The 17,699-nt window shown below is 32.7% G+C and overlaps 1 protein-coding gene across 12 annotated transcripts in view; it reads right to left on the bottom strand.

Annotated features, from left to right (window-relative positions):
- The window catches only part of LOC115210389 (bone morphogenetic protein 1), a 2,987,986-nt gene that overhangs the window by 94,314 nt on the left and 2,875,973 nt on the right, over positions 1 to 17,699 (bottom strand). For all 12 annotated transcript variants that reach the window (XM_029778966.2, XM_029778967.2, XM_029778971.2 and 9 more), the window contains one exon: positions 8,653 to 8,848. In XM_029778966.2, the coding sequence (XP_029634826.1) occupies positions 8,653 to 8,848 (196 nt within the window). The remainder of the gene's footprint in view (positions 1 to 8,652; positions 8,849 to 17,699) is intronic.

Raw genomic sequence — 17,699 nt, 5'->3', positions numbered from 1 at the left:
CGAAGAAATCAACTCCTGGACTTATTCTTTGTAAACCTGATACTTATTCTATCAGTCACTTTTGCTGAACTGCTAAGTTATGGGATGTAAATACACCAACATCGGTTGTCAAGTGATGGTGATGGGACAAACACAAACATATATATATATATATATATATATATATATATATATATATATATATATATATATATATACACAATAGTCTTCTTTCAGTTTCTGTCTACCAAATCCACTCACAAGGCTTTGCAATGGAACTGAACCCAGAACCATGTGGTTGGGAAACAAGCTTCTTACCACACAGTCACGCCTGTGCCTATTATAGTTAATATTCTGATTTCAATCTCTGACATTTTTTTTACATTTCGACCTTCTAGGGTCAATACAATAAGGATCTGATAACTGAATCATATTCTTTAAAAATGCGACCTGATGCCAAATTTAGAAATCAATATTTCCATAAATCCTTTATTTGCATATTATGTCGTAGTTGATGTTTAGGCTCCATATCAATCCTGATCAAGAAAAATCTATGATCAAAAGCTTTTTCAGCCATACCTTTTCATTTACAGTGCCGATATAATTACATTATCAAATAAGTAACCTCTTTTTAAAGGTGACAAGTTGAGATTTAGAGGAAGATTTGGTTGTTATTTTAAGCAGGTCAGTGACTCACATGGAGGCTCTATCATCATCTCATTTCATCTTCATATTAGAGTGTGTTGTGTGTGTGTGTGTGTGAGTATGAGTGTGTGTATGTTTGTGAGTCTGTGTGTATCTATCGGTAATCACTAAACACATTTTTTTCTCTCCTTGTTTCTTTCTGTGTTCCTTTTTGTGGAAGAACGTAGGCTCGAAATGTAAAAGACTTTCTCAATTCCTGAGCGTTATACTAATACATCTGTTTGTTTTCTACACCACCTGTCACCGTCTTTTGTTTTTTCGTGATATATCTTGTATCAACTTTTGCAACTTATTTTTTTCATTATTTCTTTTGTTTTTGAAATCATTTTCAGATTTGTTTTATTTTTACACATTTGTGGCAAGTTAACATTAAGGCATCACCACCACTACCACCTCCACCACCATTCTCATCACTATCATCATCTTTTTCATGATCATTCAGGTATTGACCAACATTTAAAGTCACTTTCTATATCTCAAAAATATATGATAGTATTTCTACTGTTTGAAATGGAATATAAATTAATTTTTCAGTGACATTTATACATAAATAAATGATTGTCAGTAAATTATGCTAACACCTGCTGAATACATCTTCAAACTACTTAATATCAAAGGTGACTATCATTTTTTTCCTTTTCATTTGAGCTAAGAAAAAATAATCCAATATATTTCCTACCAGTTTCTTATTCAATATAAGTAGTAGAATCTAAAACTGCTCATGTTATCTGCTAAGGAAATATATATATATATATATATATATATGTGTGTGTGTGTGTGTGAGATAGTTGAAGTAGAACTTGGTGTCTAGCTTCAAATCAACTCTGAAATGGCTGTTGTATAGATCTAAATCAATCAGATATGACAATACCATCTAATTTATTTATCAAATACTTTGTATCTAGACTTATATGATTCAAAGTAACTTATTCTTAAGACAGTACTCTTTTACTTGTTTCAGTCATTTGACTGTGGCCATGCTGGAGCACCGCCTTTAGTCGAGCAAATTGACCCCAGGCCTTATTCTCTGTAAGCCTAGTACTTATTCTATCAGTCTCTTTTGCTGAACTGCTAAGTTATGGGTATGTAAACACACCAGCATCGGCTGTCAAGTGATGTTGGAGGGACAAACACAGACACACAAATGCACACATATCATCATCATTTAGCGTCCGTTCTCCATGATGGCATGGGTTGGATGGTTCAACTGGGGTCTGTGAAGCTGGAAGGCTTCATCAGGCCCAGTCAGATCTGGCAGTGTTTCTACGGCTGGATGCTCTTCCTAACGCCAACCACTCCGTGAGTGTAGTGGGTGCTTTTTACGTGCCACCCGCACAGGTGCCAGACAGAGCTGGCAAACGGCCACGAACGGATGGTGCTTTTACATGTCACCGGCACGGGGCCAGGCAAGGCTGGCAATGGACACGAACGGATGGTGCTTTTCCGTGCCACCAACACGGGGGCCAGACAGAGCTGGTATATATATATATACATATGCATATATACGATGGGCTTCTTTCAGTTTCTGTCTACCAAATCCACACACAAGGCTTTGGTTGGCCCAAGGCTATAGTGGAAGACACTTGCCCAAAGTGCTATGCAGTGGGACTGAACGCGGAACCATGTGGTTGGTAAACAAGCTACTTACCACACAGCCACTCAGGCACCTCAGATTACAGTAGGATGTAATCTGAGAAACATTTCATTGTTATTTCTAACATGTCAAGTGACTGCATTTCCCCCCTTGTGAAGCTGTGATATGAACTTTTCCTAATGTATTAAGGATATAAAGGATTAAAAATAACAATTACAAAAATCTGAAGTAATAGTAGTTAACGACAACAAAATTGTCAAATATATGTTCAACATTTTATCAGCATTTGTAGCAAGCATCATAAGTCCCTCATTGAGGTTGTAATGCTGAAGTAATATTAAATCCCTTTAAAGTGGTGAGCTGACAAAATCATTACCATGCTGGGTAAAATGCCTAGTGGAATGTCATCCATCTTTGTGTTCAAAGTTCAGATTCCACCAAGGTCAATGTTTCCCTTCATCCTTTCAGGATCAATAAAATAAATACCAGTTGAGCACTGGGGTTGATGGAATCAACCTAACCTCACCCCCAAAAACATTGCTGGCCTTGATCTAAAATTTGAAACCAGAATTAAATCCCTTTCTCTCAGTTTTGCTGCTAATGTCATTGAGTAAAGGCAGCTACATCAAAACATTGTATTTCCACTTCCACTTTATACATATATATATACATACATATATATATATATATATATATATATATGCCTTTTGTGCCCAGTGAAGGATAAAGAAACATTCTGTTTTCTGCAGCAGCAACAGTTAATACTAGTTTCTCACTAAGGCACAAGGTTTAGTGGGATAAAACATTCATTAGTGAAGTCAGAACAGCCAATTATAGCAACCCAATAATTGATTGGTACTGATTTTATTGACCTTGGAAAGATGAAAGGAAAAGTCAAGCTCAGAGGAATTTTAACTCAGAACATAAAGTAATGCCTGCTACAAAAATACCACAAGGCATTTTATTCAAAATGCCACCAATTCTGCCAATCAAACATCATTGTTAAACTAAATATGAACAACAAAAACAGCAGTTATGCATCAATATTCACTTCTGATTATCAGATATACAATAGCAGGCAGGAGAAGAAACCAAGAGCAGTAGCAGTATTAGCTATAGCAACACAACAGCAATACTAGTTTTACTAACCAACACTTACATATATAGAATAAGATATTCCCATGTTGGTATGTAGAAACCTCTGCAGTGTTTGAAGTTAGGAATTTATGGAAAAGAATCAATGTCTGAAAAGTTTGCTTAAGCTAAGAGGAATGTAAAAACTAACCTGTCAAATTTCTCTGACATTTAACGATATCAAATCAATTCGGGATACTGTATGTCTAAAAATTAGATATCTCTTGTTTAATCAGCTAAACGTATATTCATATATCAAAATCAATTCTTCTTAAAAACTCATTTCCTATGAATCATCACATGTTCTGTATATGTAAGGGTTACTGTTTGTTTTGTGTGTTTTTTTACCTCTTCATATATATGCATTTATTTCAGAAATAATAATGATGAAGATGATGATGATGATGAAATAGGGAGGGGGGGGGGGTAAAAAAAAAAGACAAGATTTTCCAAAAGATTTGTGTTGTAAAATGGCTGACTACAAGAGATTCAAGTTGTCTTAATGCTGTCAAGAGCAATTCTTATGGGGAATCATATTTCTGTACATTTATTTCAGAAGAATTACTTCTATAGCAAAAGTATTATATATAGATTTATAATAGTTTTTGAGGGGTTTTGATACATTTTCCCACTGAGGCTGATTGATCTAATACAAATGAACATATATTCCTTATTACAAACAGATATCATCTGACACAGATAACACACATTAGCAGATATATAGTGTAAGAAAAAAAGAGTGTAAGTATCATACTAACAGGCAATGAATGATGTTACAGCAAGTATATAAATGTTGTATACAAGCAGCAGTAAGTGGAAATACCCAACTATTGAATTGAAATAAGTGCTATCATATATACATGTAATATGTGTGCATGTGTGTATGTATACCTTTTATCTTCTACTTGTTTCAGTCATTAGACTGTGGCCATGTTGGGGCATCACCTTCAAGAATCACCAACACCAGTCGTTTCGTGTGTTGGTACTTTTCAAAGTATTACAGATTGAAGGTCTGTGCTTTTATATAGTAGTTGATAAATATATAAATATATTTCCCTATGGAATATTCTATAATGAATTATATATATATATACACATACATTTACTGTATGTATATTAGTTAATGTGTGTGTGTGGTGAAATATCCTAATCATGGTATCGCATGGTAGTTGTAAATTAGTGTTTCTCACATGCAGATGGTGTCTTTTGTTTTTCAATCTTCTGTAACGGCATGTCTGGCCATTGGATAATATTATTTTATTTGGAAAGAGGTGAGGGGTTGGCATGATGAGGGCCATCCAGTCATAAAAAATCTAAATGAATTCTTTCCAACCCATGTAAGCGTGGAAAAGTGGTTGCTAAAATGATGATGATGGCTGTGATGATGATATACAAATAGATACAGAGATATATACACATACATATACACACAAAAATTAGTACACCAATCCAGGTAAGGAAACCAAGATATAAAACTTGTCTCAGAATATAACTATTATTCTTAATGCATGTAAATGGATATCAGTGTAGTTTTTTTTTCTTGCAGCTCATTGATTATCGGATAAAAAACAATTCTCCTTTTTATAAAGGCATGTCTGTATGGTTAAGAACTTTGCTTTTAACTATGTGGTTTGTGGTTCAAATCTATTGTACGGTACCTTTGATAAGTGTCTTCAACTATAGCTCTAGGCTTATCAAAACCTGGTGAGTAAATGTAGGAGACAGAAACTGAAAGAATCCAACTGTGTGTGTGTGTGTGCTTGGCTGTGTTTGCATTTGTGTCTCCTCCTTACATCACATGATGGTTATAAACAAGCACTAGCACCATACATATCAGTGTCCTTCATTTCCAATGTCCCATGAAAACATTGTCTGGCCACAGGGAAATATTACAGGGCTTAGAAAAAGGTGTGAGTTAATGGACAAGACAGGCATTCATTCATAAAAAAATATGCCTCAATAAATTTCATCTGATCCATACAAGCATAGAAAATTGGATGTTAAAATGGTGATGAAGATGTTGATGCTGATGATAATGATGATGCTCTATCATTAATTCGAGTAATTCAGGTTTTGAATGGTAATGAAACCCAACAATAAATCACCTGAAATATATTAGAGATAGGTTTCTGGATGTGAAATTCACACAACACTACAATCAAAATTAAATTCACAAGGAAGTGGCCTGGAAAGTCATTCAAGAAGTTTGCAATGAAGTGTGCCTTTGTATGTATTTCGGTTAACCATAGCTATATACATATCAATAGAAGTATGGAGATGAATGGATAACCGAACCTTGGAATCCCTCTAAATACACATCATTTTGAATTCAGAGGCCAATAATGTGTTAATGTACATTGGTATGTTACTTAATACTGCTGTAAATGTAACCCTTTTCAACACTCTACGGCTTGAATGATAGGGACAAAACTCAGCATTCACTTAATACAAAAGGACACTGTAACAGGATATGATGGCTGTAGAATTTGATCCAGCTTTCAAATTACCACTATCATTACTATCAATCTTCTTTCTCACTGTATATTTAGGAATCTTACTTCATGTGAGTCTTTCATTTTCTATTCACTCATTGTTCCATAATTTTAAAAAGAGACAGTGAAAATGATTGACAGAAAGATTAAAATGACACTACTGAGAAAGAAAAAAGGTGAATTTGGCATCGCACAAATGTAACTACCATTATTATTAGCATCGCTCTTCCGCTAACTTTCTCTATGTATTTTTCTATCTCTTCTTATGTGTCTCTCATTTTCTATATCTCTCTATTCTTCAACTCCAGGTAGAGGGACACAGAGAAATATGAAAAGATTAAAGAAAGACTAGAGGAAGAAAAACAAAGAATATGACATCACACAAATGTATTGCTGTCATCATCGCCATCATTCCACTCTTACACTGTTTCTCTCTTCATGTGTGTTTTCCATTCTCCATCTCTCTATTCCACTATGATAGAGAAAGAGAGAGAAAGAGAGAGAGGGGAGGAAGGGAGGTAAGGAGAAAGAGAGGACAAGATTAAAGAAAAACTGAAAAAAAGAAGCACAAAAGTATTGCTGCCACCATCATTATTATACTCCTGTCTCTTTCTGTCTCTCATTCTCTATATCTATTCTACTGACCCAGAATTAGAGAGAGCAAAGAGTGACACTACTACTCCATTTCAACTTTCTATCTTTCTACATTTCTTTGTCTTTAGAGAATGGATAACCATTGATCTGAAGGACAACTGGCACCAGTTTCATGAAATGAATGCAGAATAAATCTCATCTGTAGATAGGATGCCGGCCCATTGCAGGTGGCATTCCCAGATGATTAGATACCTATTTCCAATGGTAGATAAAATGAGTCACAGTAAAACGAAAGTGATCTGCATAGATACGCTATGAACTGTGTGCAACATATCTGAACTTAAATGTGTGCAACATATCTGAACTTAAATCCAATGAACAAATAGCCAATACATTATGTCTCATGACATGGTATTAATGACAATGATGGTGAGATACAAAGTGCATATAGTCATTGCAGCTCCTGCCAATTCCTGTGCGAACATCCTTCAAATTTATCAGAATATAGGTAGAGAGTAGAACAAATATAGAAATGAATCAGATAGGATCTGCATTTAAACCATGTCATTCAATTTGCAATGAGTGTTGTTTTTTGTTTTACTACTATAAAGAATTCCTCGTTGGTAAGTAACATGCAAATATAAATTTTGTGCATGTATTAGAGAAAACAGAAATGCTTATAAAAGCTTTGAGCAGTAAAAGTAAATTTAGCATTAGCTTATTTTTAAATATGCTATCTGTAGACTAGGACAATATTTTTTCTCCACTTTTTTTAACATTTCAACATGTAGAAATATTCATTTGCAATTACCTAATGCTAAAAAACCTATTTCACATTACAAAAACCTAATGGTTCTCATGAACATTTAATATCTGTCGACTAAGAAGTACACTGATGACTGGAGGTAACAAAGAACACAAGCAAGGAATAATTTCACACTTTAATTATATATTTATTAATGAACATTTAAATGATTGAATTATGACAATTGATTTGGCACTATTTTATAATTTTGTTTCATTAGTTTTTTTTTTTTTTTTTTTGCGTTTCTTTGGCTGAGTGCTAAATTAACTTTAGCTCACTGCTCTAGCTGTTGCTTACAAACCTTAGGGCTTGTTCAGTGATGAACTAATTACATTATTTGTATGTTGTTTTTCTTCATGAACTGAATTCAATAATTTCATTACATTTTACTCATGATCTAACAGTTGCTGTGGGGAGTTATTTAAATACCCTTTATTTAACAGAGGCTGTTAGGAAATAGCATTAGTAAAAAAGACATGTGAATAAACACTAAATTCCAATCAACAGCTGAAATACTACTCAAGCTAACAGTCAATTATTGACAAACTGTAGCTGAACTGGCATAAGTAGATAAATAAATATTAATGATCAAGCAATTTGCAAATATAAGGGTGCTAACTTAACCACACTAAAGCTTGAGATGCCTTACAGCTTTAAAAAGATAACATAAAGAAATAAAGGGATTAATTTTGTTGTTTTGCTTTTTAATTTTTTTTTTTAACTGCAAGACTATTTATTTATACACACACATACACATACATATGTGTGTGTGTGTTAATATATGGCCACAGCTCTGAGCTGAAACTACAAAATAAACAAAAAATACACACACACACACACACACACACACATATATATATATATATATATATATATATATATATATATATATATATATATATATATATATATATAATATATATATATATAGTGAAGGCATGTGGCTTAGTGTTTAGGGTATTTGACTTATGATTGCAAGGTCGTGAGTTCAATTCCTGGCGATATGTTGTGTCCTTGAGCAAAACACTTTATTCCACATTACTCCAGTCCACTCAGCTGGCAAAAATTAGTAATATCTGTATTTCAAAGGGCCAGTGTTGTCACACTTTATGTCAAGATGAATCTCCCTGAGAACTATGTTAAGGGTACATGTATCTATGGAGAGCTCAGCCACATGCACGTTAATTGGATCAACAGCAACCCTTATTATTGTAACCAACGGAGTGCCAGTTATATATACATACATATACACACTCACATATGCACACAGTTATTTTCTGTACAAGTAAATATTTGTCTTTTCTTAATGAGTTCCAATCAAAATATGAAATTAGTAATTCTCTACTTACTCGTGAGGTTTTGCAGCATTACCACCTGGAAAGTATAGATCCATGTGTGTGAAACGCAGTTGTACTCTCTCGGGTCCAGAACCCTCAAAAGTAAAACGACATGTAATATCCCCTGGGTATGGATTTGGATAATTTGGACTGGTTATGGTACCGTTTTTCCCATCAGCACTGCTGATATGCCGGTTACAATTGGTGGCTGAAAATAACAGAAAGGGGAACCTTATAGAAATTTGAGAGAAAAAAAATCCACAACAAAAAAAAAAAAACAATATAACAAAAAGATGATTTAGCAGATGTCACAAAAGGCATTTCATTTATTGAATCAAAGATATAATGTTTTAAATTATATAGGCTATAAAGACAATAGAAAACTGTGTGTAAGGGATTGGTCTCTTTCATATAAGAGAAAAAGGTGACATATATATATATCAATAATATAAGGGTAAATAATTATTAATTTAAAATCAACAATTATTCCCGAGTAGTTATCAGTATGGAAATATAACCATTATCGGTAGTAACTTTTACAAAAAGTTCTTTATATATATATATATAAATAAAGAAGGGTAAGCAACTGGTTGTATGTGGTTAAGCAACCTGTTGCTTACCCTTTTTAGTTAAATATATATATATATATATATACACATATATATAAATTTACTTTTGCTCAATATAAATGAGTTATAAACATTTAAACAATAGAATGTTTTGAAATAACTGGCTATAAAGAAAAATAAGTGATTATCCAATGAAAACTTAAATTGAAAACCATTCATATCTTAATTAACATAACTTCACGTAATAGAACACAAAGAAAATCAATGGAAGACTTCAAACAGTTAAATCAAAGGATATTAAAGTGAAGACCCTGAAGAAACTGCACCAATATTATAGTAAGGTTGCAATTGCAATAGTTACTAATCAATGCAATAGAAACATGTGTAGGCCTATTGGAAGCTATACATATATATATATATATATATATATTATATATATATATATATATATATATATATATATATATCAAGAAAAAAAGAATTAAAGGTAATGCTAATGCTACTTTCTAATAATCCTTATGAGTGAGAGAGAGGGAGTGATAGATAGATAAATAGGTGGTGTAAAATTGAGTGTCCTCCTGGTTATCAGAGGATTCTCACATTCTGGAGCACTTGAATAAATATTTAAATTTCTAAGCAATGGTAACAAAAACTAAAAATAAAAAACTAAAAAAATAAAGTGTTGCTCTCCTTTCCCTCAACCCTCCAAAATACCCAAATGTTAGAAAATAAATTCATGCTATTACTCAAATGGAATATATTTCTTCTGATTTGTCACTACTTATTCTTATTCAACGTAATTATATACAAATCATGACTATGAAAGAATTTCTATTAAAATTCATAGTAAAATTCACCGCATCAAATAACAAACAAGAAATCAAAAGACAAAAGAGAAACTAACTTATAGCCAATGAGAAATGAAGTGGAGACAAAAGATGAAGAATTATTTTCATCTTAGTTCCATGTAATTTACATGTCTTACATAAATCTATATAATTTTTAAGGATAGTAACAATGAATACAATATTTCTTATAGTATTTGAAAATTTGATATTTTTTCCTAAAAATATACATACATACATATTATATATATATATATATATATATATATATATATAAATATATGTACGTACATGTATCTGTAGTATATGTGTTGAAACATGTATGTATGCATATATATATACATATATATGTGCACATCACATAACACATATAATGCACACATGTTCCAACACACATACACACACAATCTTATTTTCTTTCTCAGCCAAAAAAATAATGATAATAATAATAATAATGTAAATTATATTTTCCATTGTGTTACATGAAAATATCAATAAAATTATATGGAGAAAGCTTTGAAAATATTCCATACATTAGTATGAAAGAAAAACAAAAAAGAAGACTTTATCATAAAATAACTCCCACATTTCAATGTTAAAATGTGATTAATCATATTTTTAACTAAATTAAATTTTCTTTTGAGTTATGAAACATTGTTTCCTTTTTTTTTTTTCTCTTCACTTATTTTCTTTGATTTCTAGAAATTTTCTTTCACTCAGTTTATTTGAAATGACAGCATGGCTATATGCACACATACATATAAAGCCTGCTTTCTGCAGGAATTTGAAATAACAAACATCAAAACCATTAATCATTGTAAAAGTTAGTTTATTCTCTTACATTGTTTCCTATAAAAATCTGGAGCAATATAAGAAATTATAGCAGAATAGAAAACAAACCTAATTCAATTATGTTAAAATACAGATGGTTTGCACCCAATAACAGCTTGCAGTTTGATAGAAATTAAGGTCTGAAGGAATCTACATCTGATCTAATACAAGATAGATGAATGCGAAATTGAATTTGAATATACTCTGTGTAACTTCACCATTGTCAGAGTCATACAATTACAGTATTATAACAAGAATTATATCTCAGCATATTGCATCAGTAGGTAGCTTTCATGTGGTTCTATAAAAGATAATACAGGGAACTGTAATAACCTAGTAGCTTACTAATCAGAACTGTTGCAAGTCACTAAATCCAGTTTTATGTTGTTCTATCCTCTTCTTATTCTGTTTATGTTTTTAGGTGGGGTATTGTTGGTGGTGGGATTTATTCTTTTGATTATATATGCATTGTCAACATCACTCAGTTTATCTAATATCTTAGTTTCATCCTTTTCTCAGGTTTAGGCCAGTATGCAAACATTTTTGTAATCATATCAATCATACAAAGATATAACACCATTCTGAAAACTAAAGCATATTATTTTGTACATAAAATCTGTCTGTGTGAAATATATATTAATGCATTATAAGTGAAGCAGGGATATGATCAGCAAACTTGATTGTTTGGAGTATACATGTGACTATTTTCTCACCTACTTGTGGCTACAGATTTGCTTCTCTGTTCAAATAATGTTCTTCTGAACAGTAAAGAAGTCAATGGAACGACAATTTTTAAGATGGTTTATATATGAGTCCATGTGGTTTACTTTATTTGTAAAGATTATTACACTTTACATATTTTTAACAAGTGAGAAAACAAATGCTAATGATAGAATCCTTTTACTTCCTTCAAAGAAAAACAAAAAAGAAAAGAAATCTAAAAAGAAAAACCATTTCAACCCAAGAAATCTGGTTGGACTTATGACCTGCCAATACAATATGAAGGAATAGTTTTGATCTTCGAAGAATACATGATAGAAAAACAGAAAATTATCTTATATATGTTTAATCTTGGTAATGTAGTTGTGTCAAAAGTTTGTGAGCAAATAGAAATAAAACGCATTCTATTTATTACTAAAATACTAGATATCCATTAAACTATGCTGATATCTATGTAAACAAATACCACAAGATGCTAAGGAAACAAAAATGGCAATGGTAAAAGATTAAATTGATAAAACTGCCAAGATTCTGCATTTGGCAACACTTAGACTCAAGTAATCTGAACAAATCAATAAAATATGAGAACAAGAACAAATTGGAAGCATTTCACTGAACAAGAAAACTGAGAAGCCTTTAAGAGCATATAAAAGAAATTCCGATATGATTGAGGAATTATCTTGACTGGTAGGCAAACTGCTTTACTATAATAGCAAGATCTAAAGTTAGCAAGAAAATACTTTTTTTTTCCAGTAAAATCCCCACCAACATTGATATAAAAAAAATTGTTAAAAATGACAAAATCAATACATATTGCATTTTGCTTTCTTATTTTTATTGTTCTTTTTCATTATTATTATAGTGAACTGGGTGGGTGGAGGTAGAATAAAGATAGGTAAGGGGCAAAGTATGCAAATATATATATATATATTAAGCTGTAAACACTATTTTTAGATCATAAAAAGAGTTGCTGTTTATTGTTATGTATGGAAGCCGTGATGGTAGTGAAGATGGTAGATATGGGAGCAATGAAGATGTTTTTAAATTGAAGTCAAAATATATTGTAAACAGTTTACTGTTAGCTATAATGTTAGAACTCATTTCTAAGAGAATTTTTAAATCTTGTTTTTATCTGTGTTGCGAAGGTTAGCTGGGTAGATTGATGCTTCCTCCTACTCGTAATATTTTCTTCATATAATGGCATGGAAAGGAAAGCATTTAAACCTTATAAGACTGACATAATATGGAAGGAAATTAAATAACATTATTATTAGGACTGTGTCACAAGCAAATTCAAAGAGCCAGTATTCAGTCACTTAACAATCCTAGTAAAAGTAGTAATTAACACAGTAACTATATTTTCTACTACTTCTATTATTACTACGACCTCTACCAACACTACCAACATATCACCTCTAGAGTTAACCAGTATGACCATTTTTGCTTTTAACCATGTTAGACTCAGCTCCCTTATATCAAACTCGATTAAACCATCCACTCTCTCTGTACAATAGCCCCTTATTCCTCCCACTCCACCACTCTTCATTGTCTCAGTAAATATTAAATCATATAACTTTTCTAACTAGGTTAGTATCTTTATCTAGCACTCTTTTTCAAAATATATCTTTATTTCTCTGCTAAAACTATTTCTATAAATCACAACTTCAGTCTTTTAAACAATTTAATCTTTTTGATACCAACCCAACCTGAGACCACCCTTGACACTATGGTATGAATTTCCTGTTTAAAAGTGATATAAGTCAATACCTTCCTACAAAATTTCATGTTAATTTATTTTGCAAACATCACCTTAATAAGGGGCAGTGCATTTCAATAAAAATATGTTAACGTGGGTTACAAAAAGGAACTGATATAAACTGTCAAAGGAGAATACACATCCACAAGTATTGTGAACAGTATTATGGACTATACCACAGGTTTGTTTAATGGAAACTTATTTCTAATAACATTCTTGCTCGCTCTAAGTACAGTATAAGATATGCATAAAATACTCATTAGAAGTATTGATGAGTATTTTTATGCCCCTGATTTATACAATGTAAGTGGGAAAAGTCAGCCTACTGCACAAAATCCTACTACAGGTTACATCCATGATTAAATTTGAATACAACAGTAGAGAGAATATATACACTTTAGTATATTACAATGCTTACAGTATGGAACACTTTAGTACATTACAATATTATTACCTACCCATAGTATTTTCTTTTTACAACTTCCTACACTTAACCATCTGGAACATAAATACCTTGGCCATGGACAAATGGTTGTACTGTTAACATGATATGAACCACTAACCACCATTCATTCAGCAATAAAATGTCTCACTGATTAATCCAGAAATGATTGCCATTAGATGCTAGAATTTATTAACATAATATATATATATATATATAAATTACCTTATTAGAGATGCCTTACTGCTTTCTGTAGAGTAAATAGTAACTGACAGAAATGTAAAGTGTTCTAGAAAATTAAATTATAGCTTCTCTGATGTTTTGAACAGGAATTGTCTACACTTGATAGAAAGATACAAAATCAAAATTTCAAATACAAAACCAATTTGTAATATCAAAAAAAAACAACAAAAAAATATGGTGTTATATATATATATATATATATATATTAAGCATAATTTTTGTTTTCTATTTCATTTTTAAGTACTGAATATGAATTTTTGTTTTTGCGTTATTTTTAAAATAAAGCAAAGTGATAGTAATGGTTGATAATGTGTTGGTACACATCAAGTGGGGATGATAAAAAACAATGATGATGTTAAAGGTGCTGCTGATGATGAACTCAGAAACTTAATTCTTCACATGCTGCTTAATATTTACTCTTACACACAACCACCCAGCCATGCATGATCACCAACAATTTCTAAGCAAAGTTTAGAAACAAACCAATTACAGGCAAGAAACAGACTAATCAATCAACGTCAGCCACCACATTTCAAATGGTAATGACTGTTAAATCAGTCACAGCAGCAGCAACAACAATAATAACAAAAGTAGGAGCAAAGTAAGAACTGACTGAAGAAGAAACAGAGCTGTCTCAAATTACAACTCTATTTATCTGTCTGTCTTTCTGTTTGTCTGTTTGTCTGTCTGTCTATCTATCTATCTATCTATTTCTTTACTGCCCACAAGGGGCTACACACAGAGGGGACAAACAAGGACAGACAAAGGGATTAAGTCGATAACATCGACCCCAGTGTGTAACTGGTACTTATTTAATCGACCCCGAAAGGATGAAAGGCAAAGTCAACCTTGGCAGAATTTGAATTTAGAATGTAACAGCAGACGAAATATCGCTAAGTACTTTGCCCAAAATGCTAACGATTCTACCAGCTCACTGCCCTATCTATCTAAAAATACATACATGTGTGTGTGCACACACAAATTTTCACTGTCATGTAAGAGTTGTAGAGTACATCAAAATTTATTTTTGCATAGTGCAAATACAATCTGATGTAGAATTCAATATTTTGAATATAGCGGATAGCTATGTTTATAGTATCAAAGGTCGACAATCTACACCCTAGGCTGAACTATTCACAATTGTCATGAACAGTCAAAGACTCAGGGTAGACCGTTAAGATTTGATATAACAAACATATAGGTATGTGTTATTTGTATGTACGTTTCTGTGTGTTTGAGTGTGCGTGTGTATGTATGTATGTAGAGAAGTGAGAAGTTCTTTCATCAGCAACCTTACAGCATGTACTGGATGCACTTTACCAACTCTAGAGAGATTACTTTGACCCCAGCAAGAGTCCTCTATTTTATATTTTTAGAAGGCAATAGAAAAAAACTTTGGTGGGATTTGAACTCAGAATTAAAAAAAAAAACCAGAACAAATACCGCAAAGCATTTTTATTTAACATAGTTAGCATGTAGTTGTTAGCATATAGTGGTTTGGGTATAGTGGTTAGTGTACATTGGTTAGTGATAGTGGTTAGTATATAATGGTTAGTGTATAACGGTTAGTGTATAGTGGTTAGCATACGTATCTTATATTACACTGATATCAGATAGTCATCACAGCAAGTTGCAAATAAGAACCATATCTACAAAGTAGATGTTGAGGGTGACTGATGTTTTGGTATGCAGCTCTCTGTTTTAATGAGTTTCTGTTGCAATCCCAGCAAGGGAAACCTTATGTGATTTCTTAGCCAGCTAGAAAATTGCAACAAAGTTTCTTTTAACTACACTGTACCATTTTACAAAAAGATAATATCTATGGCTAATTAAACAATATGGTAGAAGGAAAGAAAGGAAGGGAGAAGGGAGGAGGGAGGCAGGTAGAGAGAAAGAGAGGGAGGACGTTCATGGCTGGAAAGGTTTTGAAAGTAAGTTTTTTTTTCAGAGCTGTCCTTTACACTATATTGATGTTAAGAAACATACATGCAATGTTCACACACACACACACACATTGAGATATTATATATAGTTCAAATTTACAGAAAACAAACGATGAAGACAGGTGAAGGAACAAAACCAAATGTATTAGTTTAATGCTTGAGAAGAATGGAAAAGTCTTTGATGTTTCGAGCCAACACTCTTCAACAGAAAGGATTAAGAGGAACAAAATGGAGAGAGATAAAAAAAAACGTGTAGGGATTAATGGTTCAATATGATGAAATTCATCATCATCATTTAACGTCCGCTTTCCATGCTAGCATGGGTTGGACGATTTGACTGAGGTCTGGTGAACCAGACTCCAAACTGATCTGGCAGAGTTTCTACGGTTGGATGCCCTTCCTAATGCCAAAATTGGTGGTACTGGCAACGGCCATGCTCAAATGGTGCTTTTTATGTGCCACCTGCACAGGAGCCAGTCCAGCGACACTGGCGACGACCTCGCTCGAATGTTTCATGTGCCACCAGCACAAGTGCTAGTAAGGCGACGCGGTAATGATCACGCTCGAATGGTGTGCTTAACGTGCCATCAGCACGAAGGCCAGCTTGTTGCTCTGGCAATGATCTCACTCGTATGGTACTCTTAGCGCTCCACTAGCAACGGATGCCAGTCACCGAGTTTGATTTCATATATATATCTTTTGATTTTACACCAAGTAAATTTTCAAAGATAGAAGACTATAGACAAAATTAAACTAACCCTCAACATACTACTGGTACTTAATTAATCTCAAGCATGTAAAAAGACAAAGCTAAGATTTAAGGAGGGTTTTTAACTCTAAAGCAATGAAGCATCATACTAAGGAAAATTTAATACTTCCACTAAAACATTTTCTAACAAAAGCTACTAAACACTTCCCCTGCCCCCTCTCTCTATTTCACACACACACACACACACACATACACAAACATATCTATGCAAATGCACAGAGACATAGCTGGGTTCTTTTTTTTTTTTTTTTGTCATGTCTTTACTGCAATACTAAGTGCAACAAATTTCTATGCTTTACTGAGACATTTATTTTATAACTAGAAGCTATTTCAACTATTCACCACTGCAATAGTAATACGTTTTACCTTTTTTTTTTAATGAAACAAGTAATGTGACTTTCCAAGACACATCACACCTGCACCAGAGTTAAGACTGATGTCTTTTAACACCATTAGCTATTAAACATAGCCACTGTCTTTTTATCACTATTTTTTAATTAATTAATTAATCAACTACAAATTCACATTCTACTCTACTTGAATGAGTCTGTGTCATGAATTCTGCTGTCACTACTTTGACTGAAGTGTACACATACACGCATGCATGTGTGTATACATATATATATATATATATATATATATATATATATATATATACACTCTCTTTTACTTGTTTCAGTCATGTGACTGTGGCCATGCTGGAGCACCGCCTTTAGTCAATCACATCGACCCCAGGACCTATTCTTTGTAAGCCTAGTACTTGTTCTATCGGTCTCTTTTGCCGAACCGCTAAGTTACAGGGGACATAAACACACCAGCATCAGTTGTCAAGCGATGTTGGGGGACAAACACAGACACACAAACATATACACTCACATACATATATATGACAGGCTTCTTTTCAGTTTCCGTCTACAATATCCACTCACAAGGCTTTGGTC

Source organism: Octopus sinensis, linkage group LG4 (genome assembly GCF_006345805.1).
Source record: "Octopus sinensis linkage group LG4, ASM634580v1, whole genome shotgun sequence".
NCBI lineage: Eukaryota > Metazoa > Mollusca > Cephalopoda > Octopoda > Octopodidae > Octopus > Octopus sinensis.
The sequence above is the reverse complement of the archived record's forward strand: the minus strand, read 5'-3'. Positions and strand labels throughout refer to the sequence as shown.